Source organism: Amborella trichopoda, chromosome 12 (assembly GCF_054954075.1).
Source record: "Amborella trichopoda isolate Santa Cruz 75 chromosome 12, AtrichopodaSantaCruz75HAP2 v2.0, whole genome shotgun sequence".
Lineage (NCBI taxonomy): Eukaryota > Viridiplantae > Streptophyta > Magnoliopsida > Amborellales > Amborellaceae > Amborella > Amborella trichopoda.
The window spans coordinates 7,032,368-7,057,940 of NC_142347.1; the positions used below are offsets into that span (position 1 = coordinate 7,032,368).

The 25,573-nt window shown below is 38.1% G+C and overlaps 1 protein-coding gene across 14 annotated transcripts in view; it reads left to right on the plus strand.

Annotated features, from left to right (window-relative positions):
• LOC18433619 (Di-glucose binding protein with Leucine-rich repeat domain-containing protein) overlaps positions 1-24,646 on the plus strand; it is a 52,388-nt gene extending 27,742 nt beyond the window's left edge. For 7 of the 14 annotated variants that reach the window (XR_016045238.1, XR_016045237.1, XR_016045236.1 and 4 more), the window contains 2 exons: positions 16,899-17,107; positions 24,045-24,646. Coding sequence is in view for 2 of the 14 variants with exons in the window: in XM_011624785.3 (XP_011623087.1) it covers positions 16,899-17,107; positions 24,045-24,151 (316 nt within the window). In the remaining 12 variants the exon portion in view is untranslated. The remainder of the gene's footprint in view (positions 1-16,898; positions 17,108-24,044) is intronic. The other 7 variants (XR_016045243.1, XR_016045242.1, XR_016045235.1 and 4 more) reach the window with 3 other exon arrangements.
• Positions 24,647-25,573: the final 927 nt, after the last annotated feature.

Here is a 25,573-nt window from a genome sequence, read left to right on the forward strand (position 1 = left end):
CAATGTTGGACCATATTTTCTTCCTAGTACATTGTCCAAAGAAGAAAGGATAGGCCAAAGTTCTTAGGAAAAGTCTCTCGTCTTTTTTTGGAAGATGTTGACTGTGCTTTAGAGAAGTCTCTTGTCAATTTATAAATTACTGAAAAGTTTAATGATCAGAAAATTTTTTTCTGAAGAGTATACAAAATATGGGCAGTGAACATCGTTAAAATACAACACTCTAGTTGATTGAGAATCAAAAGAGTGTTAGGAAGATCAAGAATTAGGAGAAAGGAGCATATATGTGGAGAGAGAGAGAGAGAGAGGAAAAGAGAGGGTGACGTTATGGCCCCTTGACGTCCATGCCTCTGTTTTATGTATTGTTATTAACATTAAAAAATGAAAGTACAAAAATACCCCTTAAGTAAGAAAAATGACAAAACTGACCACAAGGACTTAAAATAAAAAACATAGAGGCAAAACTTGATTATTCACAAGACTCACCCTCAAGTTGGTGCGTAAATACTTGTTATGCCCAGCTTGCTCAACATAAAGTTTTAGTCGAGGTTCCCCCACGGCTTTGGTATGAATGTCTGTTAGCTAGTCTTCAATTTGAACATATGGAAGACAAATTTCCTTGGTAGGAACCCTTTTGCAAATCAAATGACGAACCTCTTCTATATGCTTTGTTCTATCATATTGGACCGGATTATGGGCTATACTGATGGCTATCTTGTTGTCACAGTACAAAGACAAAAAACCAAGTTCTTGTAAGAGAATTTTTAGCCAGAGTAATTCACATGCACCATGAGCCATTGATATATACTCAGCTTCTGCACTTGATCTTGCTAGTACTGATTGTTTTTTACTCCTCCAAGTCACAAGATTCCTTACCCTGATGTCAAACTTCGATCTATAATAGAACCAGCCCAGTCTTCATTTGTATAGGCTTCAACCTCTAAATTCCCATGATTAGCAAACAACAATCCTCTCTCGGGTGATGGTTTTAGGTACATGAGTATTCGAATAGCAGCCTCAAGTTGGATAGTTCGTGGGCAATGCATAAATTGACTAATCACCCCAACAACATATGCAGTGTCTGGATGTGTAAGTGAAAGATATATTAGTTGACCAACTAATCTTTGAAACATACCCACGTCCTTGAGAGCTTCTCCCCTTTTGTCATCAAGCTTATGATTTTATTCTACGTGTGTGTCTGCTGGTTTCGCCCCATGCTTTCCTGTTCCTTAAGTAGATCCAATAGATATTTCCTTTGAGAGATGAAAATTTCTCTTTTTGACCTTGCTGCTTCTATTCTAAGAAAGAATTTAGTGGGCCTAGGTTGTCGATTTCAAATTCTCTCGCCAAAAAAGCCTCAAGTTGCTGAATTTCCTCAGAACAATTACTATTACAATAAAATATCATCCACATATACAATTAGGGTTGTGGTGCTGGTCTTGGTATGTTGAATAAAGAAGGTACGGTCAGTATGACTTCGAGTATAGCTGATTCTTTGGACAACCCTACAAAACCTGTCAAACCAAGCCCGAGGAGATTGCTTTAGTCCATAGATCGCCTTTCTCAGTCTAAACACTTTCCCTTCACATCCACGTGCACAAAACCCAGGTGGAGGTATACACTTTTTTTAATTCCCCCCAAATGAATGCCTTCTTGACATCCAACTGACGCAAGGGCAACTCCATGTTGTTCACTAAAGACAAAAGTACTCGAATGGAATTCATTTTAGCTACCGGAGCAAATGTTTCCTGGTAGTCTATTCCACAAGTCTGAGTGAACCCCTTGGCAACTAGTCTTGCTTTGTACCTGTCAATGTTACCATAGCTTTGTGCTTTATAGTGTACACCCATTTACAACCAACTAACTTCTTTCCTTTGGGAAGGTTTGCCGTCTCCTGCCCTCATCTCCTCACACATAGCATTCTTCTACTTAGGATGAGCTAAGGCTTTTGTAGCACGGGAAGGGATGGAAACAGAAGACAAAGAGAACACGAAAGCATGGTAGGAAGGAGACAAGGATTCATAAGACACAAAAGTGCTAATTGGGTGAGTAGTACAACTACATTTACCTTTCCGTACAGCAATGGATAGATCCAATTGTTCAGAGTGAGAATCAATGAAAGCAGAATCATGATTACCTGGAGTAGAGGTATGAGAATAATTGCAAGGCATGTCAGCTACGGTGGTCTCCACTTCTATTTGTTTCCACCAAGTATACCCTTTAATTCCCATTCTTCATCTCTGATGTCAGAAGCCTGCCCTCCACTGCCCTCTTGTGTCCTTGAGTTAGAAAAAACAGGAACATGAAGGGGAAACTGGGAGGTCTCTTTTGCACTGTGCTTCCCCTGAATAGAGGTAGGGAAAAACGGAGTAGATTAAAAAAAGGTTACATCCATTGAAACAAATTTCTTCCCAAATACTGGATCATATCATTTGTAACCTTTTTGAGTTGAAGGATAGCTAAGAGAAATACATTTTATGGATTTGGGGTCCAACTTTGTATGATCTGAACCAAGGACATGCGCGAAGCAAACGCAACCAAAGACCTTAAGATGAACACTAAAATGTGGACGATCTAGATGGATAAGTTTATAGGGTGATCTATAGTCTAAAACACAAGTGGGCATTCGATTGATGAGATTGGCTGCTGTAAACACAATTTCAGACCAATACTTCTTGGGTACATTCTTACTCAAGAGAAGAGCAAGGCTCACTTCTAAGAGATGTCTATTCTTCCTTTCTTCCACCCATTTTGATGTGGGGTATATGAGCAAGAATTTTGATGTTCTATGCCTTGTTCTTGAATAGGACATTAGCTCTCCATTGCAATACTCTCAACCTTGATCTAACCTAAGTACCTTAATTTTAGTGTCAAACTGAGTATCAATCAACTTATGAAAGACCTTAAAGATTTTAGAAACTTCGTGTTTGGTCTTCATAAGATAGATACCTATACACCGAGAGCGATCATCCACAAAAGAAACAAAATATCGATAACCAAATATAGAAGTCAAAGGAGATGGATCCCACACATCTGAATGAACATTACTAAAAGGAACAATACTTTTTATTATTACTGGGTAAAAAAGAGTTCTACAATGTTTTGAAAGTTCACAAACTTCACATTGAAGAGACAAATGACCAAGTCGGATATGCCACTGCCAAATCTTATCTTTATTAACAGTACTACGGGATTAAAGGACTTGAGTAGTAGTAGTTGGCGGGTCAAGAATGTAGAGACCACCATCTTCATGACCACTGCCAATCATATTCCTTGTATCCAGGTCTTGGAAAATACAATGATAAAGAAAGAAGGTTACATTGCAATTTAGACTCTGGGTAGTACTATTAACAAACATTAGATTGGTATGAAAGCTAGGAACATGAAGAAATGCAATTGAGGTGAAATATTTATGGTTCCTTTTGTTGGGTTTTACAGTCTTTAAAGGCATAGAGAGCTTGTAAATATGATATTTTATAATGGAATATGCACTTCAATGGGAGTATGTGTGTTGACTGTCCAAGGGTTACGTGGTTTATTGCTCTAGTCATTTTCAAAAGCTTACCCTTGGGCATGTGGCAGTATTGAAAAGAGTTTACAGTAGGTCATCCCTTGTTGAGGTCAGAGAGATGCCCATGGATGATGTTTGTAGACCAAGAGAATTGTGTGATCTCCTGTGTGTGGCTGTAGACTTATGAGAGCAAGGCCAAAGCCTCAACGAACTTCCGCACGACGTGTATACATGACAATTGCATTATTGGGTAGCAGCCCTATAGAGGAACACGTGTACATGTGCATAGAGAGAGCCCCTTTTGCACTGTAATGATAAGTACTAGACTCGCTCTTAAAGGGGAGGGGAACCGAAATCCACATTCCAGGATCATGGTCCCACTTATAGTTACTGGGATATCCTACTTTGGTAGATGATCCCTTCTAGGATCTCAATTCTGTTGCTCTCGGAACGGATCTCTCAAGGATCTCAATTTTTAAATTTTGGGATCTCGAATTCCACTCATAGGGATCCCCATTCTTATTGCTGGGGATCTCGATTCCAACTTTAAAGACCAAGACAACAACCAAACTGATGATTTTCTTTGTTTATAGCCAACTAGCAACACAACTATTGCTTGTTTGCTATCAATAATGAGATCCGTACTTTAAAGAGTATAAATAATCTTAGATTATCATACACTTTAAGGATGGAAACAAGATCCCCAAAAACGTTGGGATCAAGATCCCAAAAGGTCGGGATTAAGATCCCCAAAAGGTCGGGATTAAGATCCCCAAAAGGTTAAAATCTCGATCCTGACATTTGCGGATCTCAATCCTTAACATGTGCATTGTATGGACGGCATTGCAACCATAGGGATCTACTGGCATTTCATGATTCCTCGCTCCCGATCCCGATCCTGATACCGTTCCCGCTCTCGATCTCAACAACTATGGTCCTACTATTTATTGCTCAACTTTGAAAAGTCAATCATGAGCCCCTGTAATGAGATTTTGGGTCATGGGTTTTTGTTGGATTTGATAAACAAAACAATGGTGGATCATGGTTATTGGGGAAAATAGATTGCCTTTATTGTTGCTATTTTTGACTCATTGGTACTAGTCCACTCTTAGTATATTTTATTTTGGTACTAGAAATGTTTTTATGATTTTTAAATATTTTTTCAGAATTTTAAAATGTTATTTTTGCTAAAAATACATTAATAAGGGCATTTATGAAATTTTCAGAACTTAAGAGGGGACACGTGGGACCAAGGATCCAGCCCCACATGTGTGTGTGCATATTTTATATGGGGCCCACGTGAAACCCCTTAGGGGACATGCCCCACTCTTTTAATTTGTTTGTCTAAATGTTAGATTAGTTAAAGATAGGAAATATTTTAATTTTAGATAAAATTTGGTTTCCTATTCTTGTCGGAGTTTTAAAATATCAATTATCCTTGACTTCCTAAAGATTATGGGAGATATAAATAATGATAACATTGGTTATATTTCAAACTTCAAATAGGAGTTAGACATATGCCAAAATTGTAAGGGGATAGTTCCTATTTTCCATTCAAAATCATGATGGTTGATTTGTGGGATTGATAGTTCTTGATTGAGATGCCATTCTCTCTCCTTGTCTTGCTTGTGAAGACACTCAAAAACAAAAATAGAAAGCCAGAAAAATAGGTGGTGGCACATGAAACCTAGGACTAGGGTTTGCTGATTTTTGAGATACTTGTAGCCCAGAGAGAAATCTACACTCAAGTTCACTCCTAATTGTGCCCATGGGGTTTCGACAAACCCTAGTATAATTTTTGAGCTCTCTAAAACCCTAGATCGAAAGGTATTGCCTATAAAACTTCCCTATCTCAAATTTTCCAGCAACACCTAAGGGCCTAAAAGTGTGTCATCGGTTAGCGAATCCGTTGTGGTGTATACCAAGACCTGCAAGGATAACTCCATGCATCTTCCATTAAGTCTTCCCAGTTGATTTGATTAATTTTGAATAATATTTTTTACTTTTCTGTGAATTTTCAATAATATATATTGTACTAAAAATTATAGTGGAAGTTTGTTTAAAGCTCTTGGATAGTTCTATTTGATTTGGCGTGAAAGTAAAGATCTTAGGTTTTATTTAGGGTATGAATTTAATCTATAGCAATATTTAGTGACCCATATAAGTGGAATTCAGGAATATTGAGTAAAAGAAAAGAAAAAGTAAATTTAATACCTTGAGTTCCACATAGCCACTTCTTTCACCTTCAACAATGGATGAAAAAAAGCCGTCAATAATCTCTACTAGAACAAAGAAAATACGAAGAAAACAAGTCATAGGATCTGCAGCGCCAGAATCAATGATTTAAGATTGTCCAGAAGGATAAAGAGAGACATGGTTAGCAAAAGCATGAATACCTGAGTGGGCAAAGGCTGATGTAGAGGTAGTGGATGGGCCATCTAAATGTGCAAACAGCCAACAAAGGCTCTCGATTTTCTCCTTAGGGACTGATATCATTTCCCTTTGGACAGAAAGCGAGGGTGTAACCACATTGGGTTGTGTATTAATAGTTGCTGAACCACCAGTGGATGAAGCATGATGTGCATAAAATTGCCAGGGCAATTGAATTTTGCAAGTCGGCCAACTAAATCCCAACGGTTCTACTTAATGTGACCAATCCTGCCACAATGATTACACTTTTACTTACTTTTATCCCCTTAATTAGGACACCCGTTTTTAATTTCGTGATCAACGCACCTTATTATTTTTAACAGGCAATGAGGCAGAGATGAGCGTAGCGATCTAGTGGTTGTGTAGGCAGCATGACACTCTTTCTACTTTCTTCAGTCTGGATAAAGGAGTATACTTGATTGAGAGATGGAAGAGTATCTGGATTAAGAGTTTGAACCCTAGCTAACTCAAACTTAGGGTTCAATACAGCGAAAAACTCAAAAATATGATTTTGCTCCACAAACTCTTTATATTCATCCCTCTCTTGCTTACAAGCTGGTTTAAATGTCTGATACTGATCTAATTCCTCCTGTAGATTGCTTAGTCAAGATAAATATGCAGCTAGAGACCGCTCCCTGTCGAAAATGGGATATCTCCTATCTCAATTTGTACACCAGGGACACATTCTTGCTTTGGGAGTATGTTTGGTGGATCAAGTCTCAAATTTCTTTCGCAGTCTGAAGAAATAGAAAACCCCTACTAATTGAGGGTTGCATTGAGTGCAATAACCAGACATTATAGTTAAGTTTTCAGTCTCCCACTTTTCATATGAAGGACTTGTTTCTTCATATTCTGCAATTTTACCAGTTATGTATCCCAACTTCCCTCTATCACTAATAACCATTTTAGCAGATGGTGACCATTCTAAATAATTGATACCATCAAGTTTAACAGTTGTAATTTGCTGTCCAGGGTTTTCTCCATGGATTACCCATGTGAATGTTTACACCACACCCTTAGTATTGGTGGTGGTAAAAGAGTGCTCTGAATCACTCATATTTGACATACCAGCTGCTACACAGCCAAAAAAACACCAAAAAGCCCTTGCTGATTACTGCAAACAGCAGAAAATAACTATTGGTTATCACAAACAACCACTTGATTTCACTCTACCACAAGATCTGAGACCATCCATACAATAGATCTTGATAAACTATGTCTTTCAACTCAAAATAAAGGTGTAATGTATTCAAAAGGTCCAACAACCACTTTTGACACGTCAAAAAAGTCCCTATCAGTTGTAGAGTTTTTTGTTTGACATCACAAAGCGTACCCAGATAAGGAATATCATAAAATTGGGTTAGATGCAGCTTACTATTTTTTCAGATCTGTTATTCGTGAAAATTAGGGTTTGTCCCCATCTCAACTTCTTAGATATGTGTTTTGTTGATCCACACAACCAAAGGAAATTCACCAGGAAAAATAACCCATAGTAGTTAGGGTTTTTTGTCCATACCTGATTTTTACAAATTTAGGGTTTCAAAAGCATCCCTTGAGGAGAAAGAAGCATATAGATGTGGAGAGAGAGAGAGAGGGAGGAGGAAAAGAGAGGGTGACGTCATACCCCTTGACCTCTACGCCCACGCCCCTCTTTTATGTATTGTTATTAACATTAAAAAATAAACATACAAATATATCCTTAAGTAAGAAAAATGACAAAACTATCCAGAAGGACTTAAAATAAAAATGCATAGAGGCAACACTTGATTACTCACAACAAACATCAAGATGCAGTAACAGTTTCAGTTGTGGAGCAAAACCTGTTTCATATAACTAGGACTTGAGGTTAGAAATCTGCATGTCTTTTTAATGTTTAATATTCTCATTACTAACTTGGCATTGACAAGCATGGATAAATAAGAGTCAGGCACTGAGGCTGGGGACCCTTTGCATGTATTCTTGAGGTTCCACTATTGAACAGCGTGTCTCGATGCCTTAGTTTGGCTCACATTGGTCATTCATGTTCAATAGTTAAACCTAATTAACTTAACCAACTTGGCAAGTAATGGGGAGCAAGCGTTGGGCCCCATACAGTAAAATCTAGACATAGAAACAAGTGCGGGGCCATATATCATAATGGAAAAGAAGGATATCAAAATGGTTATCTGTACATGAATAAACACATATAATCCTCCACAACTTTCTCACGTTGTAGATCTTGATATTCAACACATTTAAAAATGCTTAATACTTTCAAGTTTCAAGTGCCAATAGTGCATATCCTTTCTGTTTTTTGCTAGCTAGAGCAGCATGTCACTATGGAATCAATACTGGGACATGAGTACAGTCCATTGGGCCTGAACACTTTTTATATCTTATGAGATACTATGAGTGATGTTGCTGCGCAAGCTAATTTTTGTGGAGTTTTTAAAACTCATGCATCACTTTGGGTATGGATTCAAAGTTGGAGATCCTCGAGAAAAGCCTTGGACAATCTTGAAAATATCCAAACGCACTAGAAAAATGGGATAAAGCATGAAGATAATGAATTACTAAAAGGCAAATGAACATTACAACCAAAAAAAAAAACCTCTAATACAGTTTTAAGATGCATTCGATGTAAATTTGGCCATTTCCTGTTTGATATGCTTGAGGTTTTTGGTTTTCTGTGTTTTATTTTTGCAAGTTTCCTCGTATGAAATTTCATAGTTCTCTTCCATACAGTGTCTAATCAAATTTACCAGTTTCTCAATCCTTAGAGATTTAAACTAAAAAAACATTCAAGTTAGGAGCAACCAATGTTTTAACCTCAGGCTCGACTGAGTCAACTCGACTAAGGAACGCAGAGAGTCTCATAGTTTGTCTTGAAACTTGCCTGAGTCAGTCCATTCTATGCCCATTTGCCAATAGACAAGGTTGAGTCCTGTAAAAGCTAGGCCGTATTGAGTCAATTATACTTGTTTTGGGACCTGTCTGAGTCTGAAGCTCAGTCAGTTGTTTAAAACACTATATCAACAACATATTGAAAACTAAGAACAAAAGAAATCACATGAAAGACTTGACTTAAATCACATATCATATAGTCAGTAGAAAACAAGGCTTTCAAGCTATGTTACACAAATTCTTTTGTTTGGGTGCCGTACCCCTGTTGGATATATGTTGAAACACACACCAAAATGGATTCTTCCTCTTGTTTATTAACCAATGATTACATAATTTCGAAGACTTGATCTTCTTTTTTGTTGTGTAGGCGTATTTGAGCTTGAAAAATCTCTACAAAACTTTGAAAATATCTAGGGATCCAGAAAATTAAGGTATGATTCCTTAATTTTGCTACTCATCATGAAATGTTACAATAATAAAACATTGTTGGCTTTGGTTGTCTCTTCATAGGGTTGTGTCGTTGTATCCTCTATTCCGCTTTTTCATGGCAAGAGGAATCCAGTACCCCTTACCCATGTCAAACACTGATACACATACCCACGTCCATGCAAGATAGCCCTCTAACTAGCGAGAACAATGATGGAAAATGCTTTCAGACATGCTCAAAGTCTTCCTCCTATGCTTTTAGAAAGCTGCAGGGTTCAAGGTTAACATGATGAAATCCAAAATGATGGGAGTTGCCTTGTCAAAAGCAGAAGTTGTCGCGCTCATCCCTGACTGGGAATGTAAAGTGGAAGACGTCCCTTCCACTTACCTGGGCCTACCTCTGGGCCTGGAGAAACTTAAAAATAGACTCTGGTCTCAAGTTTTAGACAAGGTAGAGAGACGCCTGGCAACTTGGAAAGGTAGATACCTCTCCCCTGCAGGAAGAGTTATTCTCATCAAAGCGACTTTGGCAAACATCACAGTTTACTTCATGTCCCTGTTTCAGATGCCAGTACAGGTGGCTAACCGCATAGAACAACTTATGCGAAACTTTCTATGGTCAAGACAGGCAGAGAAGATCAAGTTCCACCTCGTAGCCTGGAACATTATTTGCTTACCTAGAAAGCAAGGGGGTCTAGGCATTCGGACCCTTAGAAAATAAAACACTGCCCTTCTAGGCAAATGGTGGTGGCGCTTAGCCACTCAACCAGACTCCCTCTGGGCTCATGTGCTACGCAGCAAATACCATATACAGGATGGTACGTGGCTGTCAGAGAGGATATAGAAACACATAGCATCAGGGGTGTGGCTGTCTTTAGCCTCTTCACTGCCTCAGTTCAGAAGGCACCTTAGATTCCATGCTCGAGAAGGCCGCAGGGTCAAGTTTTAGACTGACCTCTGGCTCGGTAGTTCCCCTCTGTGCAAGGCCTTTCCTACCCTTTTCTCTCTCTCCTCTAATATTAACTCTACCATCGTCGACGAAATGCCTCTCTCTGGTGGACGGAGAACCTGGACCCCCTCCTTTCATAGAAACCTCTTGGATGAAGAAAGCATGTTGTTCCAACAGCTTTTGGGTGCCCTTTCCTTTCACTTCCTCCCACTTTCTGGGAGTGATACTATCGTTTGGAGTCTCTATCCATCTGGTCTTTTCATTGTTACCTCTTTCTACAAGAGACTTACCCCAACCCCAACCTTTCCCCTTAACCCCACTTCTATCTTGTCAAAAGTGTGGTCCACCATTGGCCCACCTAAAATTCAGTTCTTCAATTGGATTGCCTGCCCTCAGAGAGCTCTCACTATCGACCAAGTTCAAAAACGAGGTTTCTCTACACCCAATAGATGTGCTCTCTTCTTTGTGAGGAGGAATCCAACCGTCATCTTTTCATTCATTGTGAATTTTCCCATAATCTTTGGTCCCTTATGCTTCAACTTTTTGGTATCTATTGGGTCTCGCCACCCACGATCAGAGCCTTGATCTCCTACAACTTTGAAGCCTAGTGGCCCTTGGCTGAAAAAACCTTATGGAAGGCCGCGATGGCTGCTACCATTTGGACCTTATGGCTTGAAAGGAACAACAAAATTTTCAACGGTGCCCACCGTATACCACCAGCTCTCTTCCACAAGGTTGTTTCACTGACTACCTTTTGGACTTCTAACCACAAGACATTCTCAGGCCTATCTAGGAACACCCTTCTCTTTCAATGGAAAAATGCCCTCATCCACTGGCCCTCAAAACCTTCAAGAGCGTGCAACTGGCAGCCACCACCAGATGGCAGCATCAAGTTAAACTTTGATGGCTGCTCTCTTGGTAATCCAGGCCCTTCAGGCGCTGGGGGGGTTTTCAGCGATTGCCAACGAAATGTCCTTTTCACCTTCTCTGTGCACCTTGGGACCTTTGACTCCCAATACACTAAAGCTTCAGCCCTTCTTTTGGGCTTGAGATTTTGCAACCCATCCTGGGGCACTTGTCTGATTGTGGAAGGAGACTCTTTGAACACCATCTCTTGGGCAAGAGGCTTGTCCCCCCCACCTTGGCAACTATCTTCCATTTTTTATGAAATTACCCACCTTTGCAGGGGTATGAGCATCTTATGGCAGCATACTTGGAGGACGTCCAATGATCTCGTTGACCTATTGGCAAAGGAGGGAGCTAGCTTACATATGGATATCCAGGCCAGGTCGAACTCTTTTTCTGTTCAGGACCACAACCTCTCTGGATAGCCCGCCTTCATACTCGCCAAGACACTGCTCAGTGTTTTATTTTTCTTTTTCACACTGTAAATCTTGTCTTTAGAGCGAATCTTATAAGCCCATCTGCATGTAATCGACTGATTTATTTTTTACTGATTGCCACCCAGTGAGGGTGCTTTCAGTCCAACACATTTTGTAATCCCTCTTTAGTAATACGATGTTAACAACTCTCAAAAAAAAAGCATTGATGGAAAATGCCAGGAAGGTTGCACTATGCTCAATGCCACTGTACAGGTCAGCACACTGGTGCAGGCCTCACAATGCAGTTTGCCCATGCACATGGCAAGGTTCATTGGGTGTGGTCGAACGTGGAGTAGCATATGCAGGCAGGCATGCCTATGGTGCCATACTTTGCCATGCAGACCATGGGTATCAAAATCCTAAGCTTGTTTGTCATAGTATAGTACCCTGATAGTAAAAGGATTTGTGACCCCCAGTGCGACCATGCTAAAGTCACCTGTGTTGAACAAATAGTTCCATTTGCCCCATCCATTGCCCTCTGGTTCCTGCCTTCGCCATCGGCATCACCTCCATAATTATCATCATCATTTTCTAGGATTTTATGTTAGTTTTTAGGATTTTATGTTAGTTTTTATAAGTAATATGCTTAGGTAATTTAATTAAAAATCTTCTTTTTTTAGATGACTTTGCTTTGATTTCTTTGACTCAGCAAGACGTGAATGAGTCCTGGTTTTTCTTTGACCAGGTAAGAAGTGTCTTGGCTTCTTACACTATGTCCACGTATGCAGCATTTTCTGCACCAATATCTCCCACCTCATCATCAACCGAGAACTCTTAATGTGCTCTGACACGTTAATGCTGCTATGTTGACTGTTGTACAGTTTCTAGGAGTTATACATCAAAAAGTTTATCAACATCGTACCTGATCCTCTCTTCCACAACTAAAATGAGCATCATGTCACCCTTATCCCATGATAGTTATTCAAGGCAAATGTGCTTTCACTCACATGGCCTTCCAATTTTGGGCTACCATGCTTGTATAGAGTTGGTGATTCAATTATGGCCTAAATTAGTGATGACACACACCATGAGCTCACTGTACTAATTGCAAGCGGAATGAAACGGATTGTAGCTTTGAAACCAAGTTACTTGTACATGCCGAATGCATCAGTGACAAAATTATACAACACCAATCTTATAGTGAATATTCCTAGGATACTTGTACATATAAAACAATATGAATTTAAAAAGTAGTGAAATATGAACAAAATATGGAATTATGGATTTTTATATGATATATATTCACACAAGCACACATGGCCTTTATCCTATGAGCTAACTTCTTCAAGCTCTGTTTTAACATGTAAAATCCAGCTGCATGAATTTCAATATATGGGGTTGAAGATAATGCCCATACTCCATCTAGAGTAGGTTTAGTAGATTTTGTTATTAACTTTAATAGCTCCCCTGAATTAACAATCTGTTTTAGAATTCAATGTTGTTTGATATGTTAATGTAGTTAGGACTTATTTTGAGATTCGGGTCAATTTGGACCCTTTTTTGTAGAGATTTAGGCATATGTGTGGCTTTTGATTTTTTAAAGATTTAAAGTTTTCCAAGTCATCTAGTATTGTAGAGATGCTAAGGGCAATTATATCCCTATTATTTTAGAGTGTTTTGGGTTTTAGGATTTTTCTCCATAAAAATATGAACTACTGTAGGGAGATGGAGAGTCAACCAATGGATGGCTGGCCCTGCTTGTAAAACTGGGCCGAGAATGTGACCGGCATGCTGACCTTGGGCCTCAAATCAAGGGCTAGTGGTAGGATGAGCCTAGGCTCGGGCCAGGGCCAGGAGTACATGGCCCGCTAAGCCTGGCCTAATTTCATTTTTTTCTTTTAAAAAAAAAGATGATAGGACTCGAGCTTGAGTAATGGTGACTATCATGCATGCCTACCAATGTCCCAACCCAATAATTATATCTTATTTAGTTATTTTACCACTAAATTATACAGCAGATATGATGTTTCATGCATATTTCTATCACATAAACTATCAAAAAAACAAGATATAAAATAACATATATGAAATTGGAGCTCTCTCTCTCTTATAATAAAACACCAAAATCTCTCTTCCTCTCTTACACAAAATCCAATCTTCGTATAATGCAAAAAGCCTCTCTCTCTTTCTCTCTATATCAATCTATCTATCTATCTATCTCCAAACAAAACCAACTCTAAAGGACTGGCAATGGGCTTGCCACCCTAGCCAATCGATGGAGAGAGAGAGAGAGAGAGAGAGAGAGAGAGAGAGAGAGAGAGAAAGAGAGAGAGAGATTCTAATACATTTATGTATAGATATTTATGTATGATATATTCTAGAAGTAAAATAGTTTACTAGTAGTACTCTAGGGATTTGATGGTTAATATGCAAACATAGTTGTGGGGAGCGACAGTGATTTAAAAAATTAAAAATATAAAATCCACATTTTAGTATTATCTACAAACATGCACTATGAGAACTCTAAGTGTCTGAAAGCAAATTCCCTCATAAACAACTTAAAAAAGTGAAATTGGAGGGCCATGTTAAGAACCAAACTTAGGAATCGCCAAAGTCCCTATAGCGAACTAGGCAAGACAGAGATTCACTATAATGAGAACTATCTAGTTCTGTACTACCCTGGAAATTCCCCTCTTCGGGACCCTTTAGGACCTGGGAGCCTCTTGGATCCAAGTTTTCCACCACTTATGCAAACCATGACCATAGTTAGATAGAAAATTGTCAGAAAGCTAAAAAAAATCACAAAATCTAAGACATAGGATTCAAAATTCAAAAACTTATGAAACTTACCCCAGGATCGAGATCCCATCAAATCATGATCACACCCCATTGTCAGTGGGGTCGAGGTTCCCTTTCAAAGCAATCCAGATCCCTTTTAGTCAAGGATCCAGATCCATAAAAGATAAGGATATAGCTGCTCCCTTGTCAGGGCAAGTGAGCTCATCTCGGGCTCCAAATCATGCTCCAGAATTGCCAAACTGAGATTCCAAGGTGGATCGCCACCCGCAACGAACCTCCCTGCATCTATGACACAAACATGCTAATTGTTGTTACTCAAGTTCAAGTTCCCTTCAATCCACTTTCTAAAATGGTTATCTCAAACTTATAAAGTAAATTAATGGCTGGCAGCCAATAATAGGGTCAGATTGGGCCTCAAGGGTCCTTGGCCAACCTTGGCATGGCCCACATGACCATTTCCAGGCCTAGGGAGAAGAAAAACACTTGTTTTGGGTCTTGTCAGGGCATCACCTAGGGTGGATTACTTTGCAGGCCTAAGTAGAGAACATATCTCTCAAATTTAGTTTGGACTCCCCTGTAACCCCATAAAGGCTATTTTCTCTCAACTTAATGTTTCATATTTTTTTAATTTTCTTTTTTTATTTTGATGCTGCAGTAGTTTACTCCCTACAACATGATTCCACCAATGCTATATCCTCTTAATGTAGACAAGACATATCCATTCTCGGTGTACGTAGATGAAATATTCAAGGAATTTTAAAGAGGCATGCATGAAATAATTGATCTATTGAAGCGGCACACGGAAAAAGAATTCCATGATGACATGGAAGTTCTGACCTCTAATCCAAGCATGAATCAAACTTCACCACAAACTCAGGTAATCGATTTGGCTGTAAGCATGAAGTACAAGGGATGGAGAGTGCAAGAGATATTGGCTTCATGGTTGACTTTAGAGGATTACCTCACTAAATTGGCATGCTACAACATTGTGAATCTATTTCATCCTTTGAAAGTTTGACTCAAAAAAAGTGAAGATTATCCCTTTGGAACGGAGTAGAAGAGCATGAAAAGTTCGGTCTGTATAGAACTGAAATTAGGGTCAACTTGGTCTATTTACAGAGAATTTTAGGGGGTGCTTGTTCCTTTTAATTTTGTAAAATATTTTAGGGGTACTTAAGGCAATTTAGTGTTGTAAATTTTCTAATGGCTATTATGTCCTTTATTTTTAGAATTTTTAGGTTGTAGGATATTCATCTATCATTATATGAACTATTGTGTGGAAAGAAGATAAAAAAGAAGAATTGGTTTTGGGTCTTGTGAAGATATCCCTTAGGGTGGTTCTTTTGTGGGCCTAAAGAGACAATCGTATCTATCAAATTTGTGATGGACTCCAATACTGACCCAAAGAGGGTATTTCTCTTAGTTTCCACTTTTTTGTGTTTCTTTTTTTCTTAATCCTCGCATATATTTGTTGATCTTTGAACTTAACATACTGGATTGTAACATTTTTGGATTTGATTGCTTCAATTTTAGTACTTGGGATGTAGATTATAATTTTTGCAAGTGGTTCAATTTTAGTCTTGGGATGTAGATTATAATTTTTACAAGTGCCATAATTACTTCCAAATGTTAATTTCTGTTTGATAAATGACCATAATGATAGGAGTGGCCTCTAGGCTTGGGTGGTCAGAGTGGTGGATGCACAACCTGATGCCTGGAATTCCATTCCTACCACTGAACTAAAATAAAAGAAAGAAGGAACCATAAAGATATTTTGGCCTTTTTATATGATAGTCACTGCTTGAGTATGAATACCCACAGTAAAAACTATAGGGTTTGTTGAAGAATCTAAGAAAAGCTGTACAATCTAAATGCTTTTTTTCTGAGAGAAATCTCTTATAAATTTTAAGTGTTGTCGGAGTGGTAGACCCCAAAGCGTTGAACCAAACCTTTAATAAATGACAACTATATCCATATTGCAACCATGAGAAAGAGGTTGAAGGAAAACCCTTGATCTCATAAAGTAGTCAATTTTGTTGCATGAAACTTCAGTAATGAAAGCATGGGGGAACTCGAGACTTAATCATACCTTTCAAACTTCAAATCACCCCAAATGCGTGTAATCCATTTCTTTTCTTTTAAAGATCCTACAAGGAAAGAAATCTTACTATTGTTTATTCTCTTGCATGTGGATGTTTTCCTTCAGGGAGTACAATTGATAACTCACTTTTGTGATGATCCGCTCAGCATCATTTTAGCCAATTCAATTGTAATGTTTGTGTCGCCACCTATATTCTGGGTGGCAGAATTAAAAGCACTGAGTGAATAGTTAAGAAAGTCAGCGGCCAAATGTGCTTCCTTCTTATTCCTCGTGGATCTGGCATGACATGGTCTGATTCATCATATTCATTCAACTTTTGGTCTTGAGGCCCGCTTATATTAAGCACAAATGCACATGCATTGTCGACATGATTTTTTCTTTTAATAGATTTTATCATTTTTTTTCCATTCATATATTTTTACTATCGTCTTTAGGTTCGTCTTTTCTTGCTTCTCAACCTGTATTCTGTATTTGTTCCAGCCTTTCTGGAAACAAAGGGCTGTGTGGTGTGCCTTCCTATCCAGCCTGTCCATTCTTTTGGGAAAAGGGTGGTTTGTCAACTGCTGCTAAGCTCGCCATAGGCCTGTCATGTGTGATGGTCATCTGTATAATACTACTGCTGATATACATGTTCTGCATCAGAAAAGGGAGAAATGATTATGACTTTGGTCTTCCCCATGATTTGATCTGTACGTATATTTCCTATGAAATTATATCTTTGGAAATTAGTTCTTTTAGTTTCTATGATGGAATGACTTATTTCATGGAACAAATTGATCCTATGCAATGTTATAATGTCATGCCATGAAGTGTTTTGGTAATTCTAGATCATCGTAGTATCAATGAAGAACATGAAAACCATGGAAAATATGGATGTTCGGTATAATGATGTTGGACAGAGTTACAACATTGCCTCAAATAGCTTCTTAAGGGGATTCACATTTCTTTGTTCTTAGTACTATGAAATGATCCATTTTTGTATAGGATCTTGTGGTTAATTTGATGAGTTACAAACTAGTAGAGTGACCTGCATTAAATATGGATGTTCGTTATAAGGATGTTAGACAGAGTTACGACATTGCCTCAAATAGCTTCTTAAGGCGATTCACATTTATTTGTACTTAGTACTATGAAATGATCCATTTTTGTATAGGATCTTGTGGTTAATTTGATGAGTTACAAACTAGTAGAGTGACCTGCATTAAAGTGCGCTTCATCGCTGGAAATTATCAAGGATGTGAGCATATCCCTAGATGTTATATTTGATGTCCCCAATTATTTGTAAAATGCTACATACCACTGGGTCTAGATATGTGAATTTGAAAAATATTTAATATTATTAGGATACTGAAAGACTTTGATAGTTTGAAAATATTTAATAGTATTAGGATACTGAAAGACATTGATAGTATGACGTATAATTCACTAGATTTTCTGCATATCTGCTTACATGTATTAGATTTCCATTTATCCATTTTTGGTGTATTTATATCAAAAGATTTACTATAAGAGTGTTCAGGTTTAATCTTAATTTGTATATTTGTTTGATAGTAAAACTGACACCATGCGTTGTGCATTGCCCCAAGTTCTTCCCATCTTTATATGCTACCACCAGAGGAGGCTGCTTCTTTAGGCGCTTCCAATGGTGACAAGAATTTTCTTCCAGTGGTGAGAAGAAAATACGATAAAAATAGCAGAATAAGAAGAAGGGGACTACCCTGTGTTGCAGATGGTAATGTTGAGGGTTTTGCTCACCGGTAGGGATGTCCCACCTACTCTGGAAACTCAGACCCTTTGTCTTAGTTAGGTTTCAAATTTATGGTTTGTACCACCATCACATATTTTGTGGACTAACATCTTTTAAGGTGTCTTGAGAGCAAGATTTGTTTTTCAATAGGATTGCTCAAAACCATAGGTTGTGTCAAGAGTTTTGGGATTTTGGGAGAAATGTTATGCCTCCCTTTGGTCGTTTCACCTTTAAACATAAAGCCACATGAAATGAACAAACAATAATACCCTTGAATGGTAAGGTATGAGACCCTATTAAAAATGCATATAAGGTGATAAATATATCTTTAGTTTACATGATCCATGCATATTTATGTACACGAACATCCTCTTCATGCTAATGCTTATGTCATGCCGATCTTGTCAACAATCTCAAGAATGCTCTGAATTCTAAAATCTACTCTTCCTAAATGTTGTGGTAAATATTTCTGCTAGTTGATCTTAGGTCTCTGCATACAGAGAACAAATCTGACATCTCTTTGGCCTTATTTTTGTCTCACAAAGTCATGATATTGACCTCTTGAAAGCCTCGATTACAAGTATGCATGCATTGCTGCTTAGTCCCAAGTTATCCATGACCATGAGTGGACCTCAAATATTATCCTAGCAAGAAGGTTCTTCAACCTTATATTCGTGGGAGGTGGGGGGAGGAAAGGTTATTCGGCCAGGTTAGCTCATAGGCAGTATAAGCATGGCTTATTATATGCCTCTTTGCTTATCTTTGAACCACATGCTGCTTTTTGCTGTCCATGTTACAAGATACGACTAACTTGCAATACCAGTTGTGAACTTCTTGAGGTAGCACAATCAGCATTATAGAATGCTTTACATAAAGATGAATCTCTCTATGCATAAATTTGTAGATATCCATGTGATGAGAAGAGTACTCATTAAATGGACATGAAAAATCTTATAGTTGTTGGAAACACCTATGATTTCGATTCATTTCACATATCAGAATCACGGAAGCGCATGTGCCAGGTGATTCCTCATCTCGGAATCATTGTCCGTACAATGGAAAACATCGGAGGCGTGATTCTCATTACTCGGAATCACGATCCAATAAAATAGGAACCTTGATTCTTATTTGTAGGAATCAATATCCCATCATGTTGGAATTGAGTCTCCTACCTTATAGGAATCACACATGACCGACCCCACACAATTCAATGACTTCGGGAATCGTTATCCAGCGAAATAGGAATTGTGATTCCTACATTACCTGGAATCATTGTCCGCGTCAATTTGGAATCGAGGTTCCCATAATTAAGGAATCGTGCACCCATCCCCTCTGGTATAAGAGATAAGTATTTTGCGAGAAGATTTAAAGTTTTACATAGATGATTGGGATAGACATAGATGATACTATAGCTTGACCCAAATTATCTATGTAAAATCAAGCAGATACCATAGATGTTACCATAGCTTGGTATTAGCTTGAATGACCAAGATGTTGCATTTTGCTCGAAATCCAAAGATTGCAAGTGGCCATGAATTTTGATCTTTGTTAACCCATTTCTTTTTCTTTTTTTCTTTTTTTTCTGTTAGGGCTTTAAGTCCATGCCCTGCCAAATATACAATGAGACAACAAGTGATAAGAATTTTACTTAGTATTGTAAATGATCATTAATAAGCATTTTATTAAGGGAAAAGTTTATATAGAGCCGAGGCTCAAAACAATCAAATTTGAGCCTACCTCAAAAATTCGCTAGATGAGGTTATTTTGATGCTCAAATATCCTCAAATTGATTATCTCGGCATCAAGATGCATGGACATGAGAAAAAAAAGGATTTCAGGTTTTGGAAATAGTGTATTTTTGTAAAACTATTTTGGACCATCAATTTTCAAAATAGTTTTCTTAGATCTGTCGATCTACAATATTTTTGAAGCTTTAAACTTTACAAATTAATATTAAAATATATTTTAAGGCTATCACAATGATTTCCAGTATTGAAACCACATTTCTTGACACTATTTGAAGGTTGGCTCTAATTTGATTGTTTAGAGCCTAGGCTCTATTCAAACCGCACCCTTTTATTAATCACTTACCAGCCCCACATAATCCTTTACTTGATACAGTAAATGATCGATAATAAACATTTGGTTATTGCAAGCATCCGATATGAACATCTTACCTTGAGGTGGGGCTGTAACCCAAACGTCTTACCTTGAGGTGGGACTGCCACCCACTTCGTGATTTATAGATTGATAAATCTGTTGGGTAACTTGGCAGAGATTATTGTACATGGATTTATCTCGAAAGTTTATTAAGGCTTTTTGACTCGCAATATCACAATCTTGAAACCCAAATCATGGGTATTTAACCTTGTACAAAATTATAACATGATATGAAATGGTTCCTGGAACTCCTTTGGTAACATATAATCAGTTCCTTGAGCTCCTCCCGCAACATACAATTTGTGAACGTATTTCATTCAACATTTGTATTTGAATATTGATTCTGTGTCATTAGAACTTGATTCGATGTTGATCGAAACATTGTTCGGTGCATCTAAGAACTGCGACTTTTGATGATGTGGAACTCGCTTCCAAACAACATGATTTCGCGATTCTTAGAAAATTAGAATCAAAGTCTCACACAGATTGAATCGCATTGTTGTGCAATTATAAATCGCATATTACGTGATATGGAATTTAGATTCCAACCTTCCAAGAATCGAGATTCAGGTAACGTGTTCCATGAAATTCGGAAACGTGATTCATATCTTCCAAACTCGTGTTTTATCTTGGGAACTGTTGCATCGCAATTCTGAATGGGAATCGCGACCTCGGTATGTGGTTTGGGTAACTATAAAAATCTCAAGGTCCAATGTAGAACTTCCAAGTGAGGCATCTAGGGAATGCATGAACAGACTTACTTTGGCAACCACATATGCTAAGTCACGTATCAGCTTTGCTTTATGGGGCGGAATGTTGTGCGATCAAGAAACAACATAGCCATAGGATGAGTGTACCTGAGATGAGGATGTTGAGTGGCAAGATAAGAAGGAATAAAATTCGAAATGAATACATTCGGAAAAATTTAGGTGTGGCTCCAATAAGCGATAAGATGAGAGAAAGTAGACTTAGGTGGGTTGGCCATATACAATACAGACCTAGAGCACATGTTAGGAGATGGAGTTGGTTCAAGTGGAAGGCTAAAAAATGGCAAGCGGTAGGCCCAAAAAAATATGATTGGAAGTAGTGAGAAAAGATATGGGGACTGATGGCCTTACTAAGGGTATGGTCCTTGACATAGCAACATGGCAAACCGGGATTCTTGTAGCTGACCCCAAATAGTTGGGGAAAAGGCTCTGAAGATGATATTAATAATGGAATGCTAAGTCACGTCTAATGAGTCCTGAGGTGGTGAAACTTTCCAACCAGTCTCTGCATTGCACTTGGGTAACTCAGGAGGCCCTAATCTGAGCTTAGATGATGGTTAAGCTTAATAAGGGAGTGACTTCTTGAGAGTCTATTAGTTTTTGTTCCAATTCTTGTGGCCTATGGGAGTTACGTGATGTATTTCTTTTTATAGATGAAAATTCACCATCGAGAGAAGCAACTTTTATGGCTAGATAGTAGTCGAAGGGGACTGGGAACTTTATTGCCAACTACCATAGTGCTTGTAATACACTCCGGTTCATCTTTGGTGAGTATGTCATCATCATTATCATTGTCAGAGCCTTTTCCCAACTAATTAGGATCAGTTACACGAATCTTGGTCCGCCATTCTGCTCTATTAAGGGTCATACTCTCATTGAGACTATAAATCTCACTACTTCCGACCTTGTCCTTTTGGGCCTACTATTTGTCCTTTTTAAGCCATCCACTTGAACTAACTCATACCTCCTAAGATGTGTTGTACTGGGTTTGTACCACACATGACCAGCCCACCTAAGTCAACTTTTTCTCATCTTCTCGCCTATTGGTGCCACACCTAAATTCTTCCAAATGTATTCATTCCGAATTCTATCCCTTCTTGTCTTTGCCAATCCTCTGGTGGGTATGTGATCCATAAAACTAAGAGAATTGTATTTTTTTAGACCTTTTTAAATATAATATAGTTTCACATCTTGAAAACCAAATTTCTATCCATGCTCCACCAAATCTTTTTAGCATGCCCTAACGTCATTACTCTATGATGTCCTTTAGATTTCACACTTTTACTTTCTCCCTATTGTATATCACTACGTGGAGCCAAACATCTAACTTCCTCTTTTGAAACCCCCTAAAAAACTGTTCTTTTTAACGAACTAACATTGTAGTGCCTTATTCATATCAGTTACAATGGGGAACCTGGCTATTGTAGGCTTCTTCATGGCCAACAGGAGTGAATACTCCATGAAGGTTGCACCTTGGATTTGATTGAAGTCCTTGGCTGCAAACTAAGCTTTATAGCTCTTAATATCCATGGTACTTATCACACAGACACACACACACAAACCCAAAAAAAACAGAAAGAACAAAAAAAGAAGGAAAAAAAACTCTGAATTTCCATGGAAGCTTCTTGATGAAGAGCCGGATTTATTCCCTTGTGAAACATATGCCTGAAGAATCTCTTGCTAAAAGGAACCTTGCAAACTTATTTTCTTTTTCAAGACTGAAGGATTCATATGGACACTTCTCACGTTAATGCATGTGTATGTGTGTCAAATGCAGCTACAGGTCAGCAAAAATACTTGACCAACGTGTTTGCTAATTCACTCACAAAGACCAAATGTTTGTTTGATTGCACTTGTATGTGAATTTGCACAAAACAATTTGTCGTATTCTTTTGCGATACCTAAGTATTCATGTTGACACTTCACAGATGAAATCTACTCTATAAACATAACCAAACAAAATGATCCAATAATGAGCTTTTGATGAAACATTTCTTATGAGCAGGCAGAATCATATGATTGGACGCATAGAATTTGACGTTCCAATTGTTTTCTGTATGTGGGATACACTTGCCTCAAAGTTGTCAGGCAAGTTGCTCTAGTTGCAGAAAAGAGACGAGATACATCTTTGTTTTGCAGAGAAAGAAGAGACGAGATGCGTCCTTTGAGGTGGAAAGACCAAAATATGAGGTCAATTTCATGAAATGTAGAAAATGTAGCACAATGGCAGTGATCATTGTATTAAGCACAGCCATTTCGGACAAAGCACCAAGAGTATCCGCTCCAGACAAAGCACTAGGAGTATGGTGCATAGCCTGTGTAGTGAACTAGGTGTCTGGGCATAGGGCAAGCGTATAGGAGAAAAGAAACGAAGTATCAAATTAAGTGCATAAAACTGTAGAATATTGCTCTGTCCTGATATATTGATATAGGACTAGGAGTTTCTTGATTTTCTTTTTCATTAAAATCTTTTGTGAAGTTCCTGGTTTTATTCTTTCATTTCTTTTTGCTTTCACGGTTACGTATATTGAAAATAGAATGAGAGGAGGATGACTGCATGCAGAAATACAAGCTGTGTTTATAAAGCACACACATGATTGGTGTGATATAATGTATAGGAACATTTGGAGTTTGGAGATGAGATAGAAGAGGTGTGGCCTCTGTAGTAGTGGTGAAGTTTATAAAACAGAAAAAGGTGAATGGAAAACCCCAACATTGAGTCTGGATCCAAGTCTGGCTTCCATTCAATAAGTCATCATCTTTTGTACGAAGAGGAATTCAATCTCTTCAGAATCAAATAAGTAGTTTAGAATAGACAATAAATTTTATCTTTGCACAATTATATTAATCATATCTATTAGTATTAAGATGGCATTTTTTTGTAATATATAATTGTGATTACTTTATGACATGCTAATCTTTCAACTGACCCATAACATGATTTCATTACAGCACTTGCAGCAAAGAGAAACAGGTACCAAAGACAAAAGTCGTTGATGCTTCTTGAGCTGGAGACCCAGAATGCTAATGGATTCTCATCAAACTTGAGCCCTATATAAGCGTGATCTCTTGGGAGCAACTCTGAAGCTCTTATCAAAGCTAGTGAGGGGAAGTCTTTTCGTTGAACTCCCTTTGTTTATCCACCATGACCAAGTTGCGCGCACTCATCCATCATCAACTGATCACATCCGATGCTGAGGGCCATGTCACATGGGATTGCAAATGTTGAATGGGCATCTGATTCACTTTGTATTCATTCGTTATCACGTGGTAGAGCTCGAAATACAAGTGGTCAGGAAACTGGTGTTCTTCTAATTTGGAGAATGCCAGAAAGTTTTCCTATCTTTTTTGTATTATTTATACACAATGGTCATAAAATTCACACTTTGTGCAATATCTTCATATTGCTTCTAATTTTTTTCTTTTTATTTCTTATCTGTCGACCTCTTCGACTTAGCTCTTAATTTCATGGTCATAGGAGATTGGTCGAACAGGATACAACTCATCATATTTTAGCTGGAAATGATAATCAGACTCTAATATTATAGCAACAACGATTTATGTAAAACTAAAGCAATTTGCGAGCTGTGGTTAAACTGAGAATGCACAAAAAAGTTGCCAAATGAGCTAATTGTTCGATCCACATTTTAGTTGGGATTAAAGCTACTAAGAAGGGGTTTTCTCCTGCGATCCTCAAAATGAAAGCACTTTTTAATACATAAATTATTTTTAATCCATACAATATTGAAAGTTATAGTTAAGGGGCATGTTCCTATCACAAGAATAGAAGGAGGCCCTATGCACTAGATAGAATGCAGGGTGTGCCACCTTTACAGAAAAGGTGTTTAAAGGTGTTTAAAGCAATATAGTGTAATGGATTCCCTTCTTTTCAGGATAAAGGATATACGTCAACTTCTTAAGATTTTTTAGTGATGTAGGGAGGAAGGTGAAAGAAAAATAAGTAACCAGAAAAATAAAAATAAAGTTAAAGGCATAAGAGAGTTAAGGTTCTTCGCATAAATTGAGGGTGAGAATGCTTATTTGTGAGTACTTTTCCATGGTTGTCAAAGATAGTCAGAGTAAACCTTCGGCTAAGAGTGTGCAAACGGTCCAGATGGAGCCACCAACCATGTTAGACTGAGTGAGTCATCAGTTATACAAGAACCTTAAATGAATCAATGAGAACATATTCATTGCAGAGACGTCGAGATAAAGGCTCTCATACCTTCAAGTACAAAAGAGGTTTTTCAATACCTTCGGGGCACGATTCAACTGTGTTTCCAAGGAACTAAGTTGTCGTTACATAGACAGAGTAATGCTGATTGGGAGGCAGATCTAGAAGAGCAATTGGACTTCAGGTTCTCTTGTTAAGAGGTAGTGTTCGTATAGTGTAGTAAGAAGTAGTCATGTGTGACTATCTCAATGATGGAGTTGGAATACAATGTTCTCAATTCTTCAATGCAAGAAGTCCTGTGGTCGAG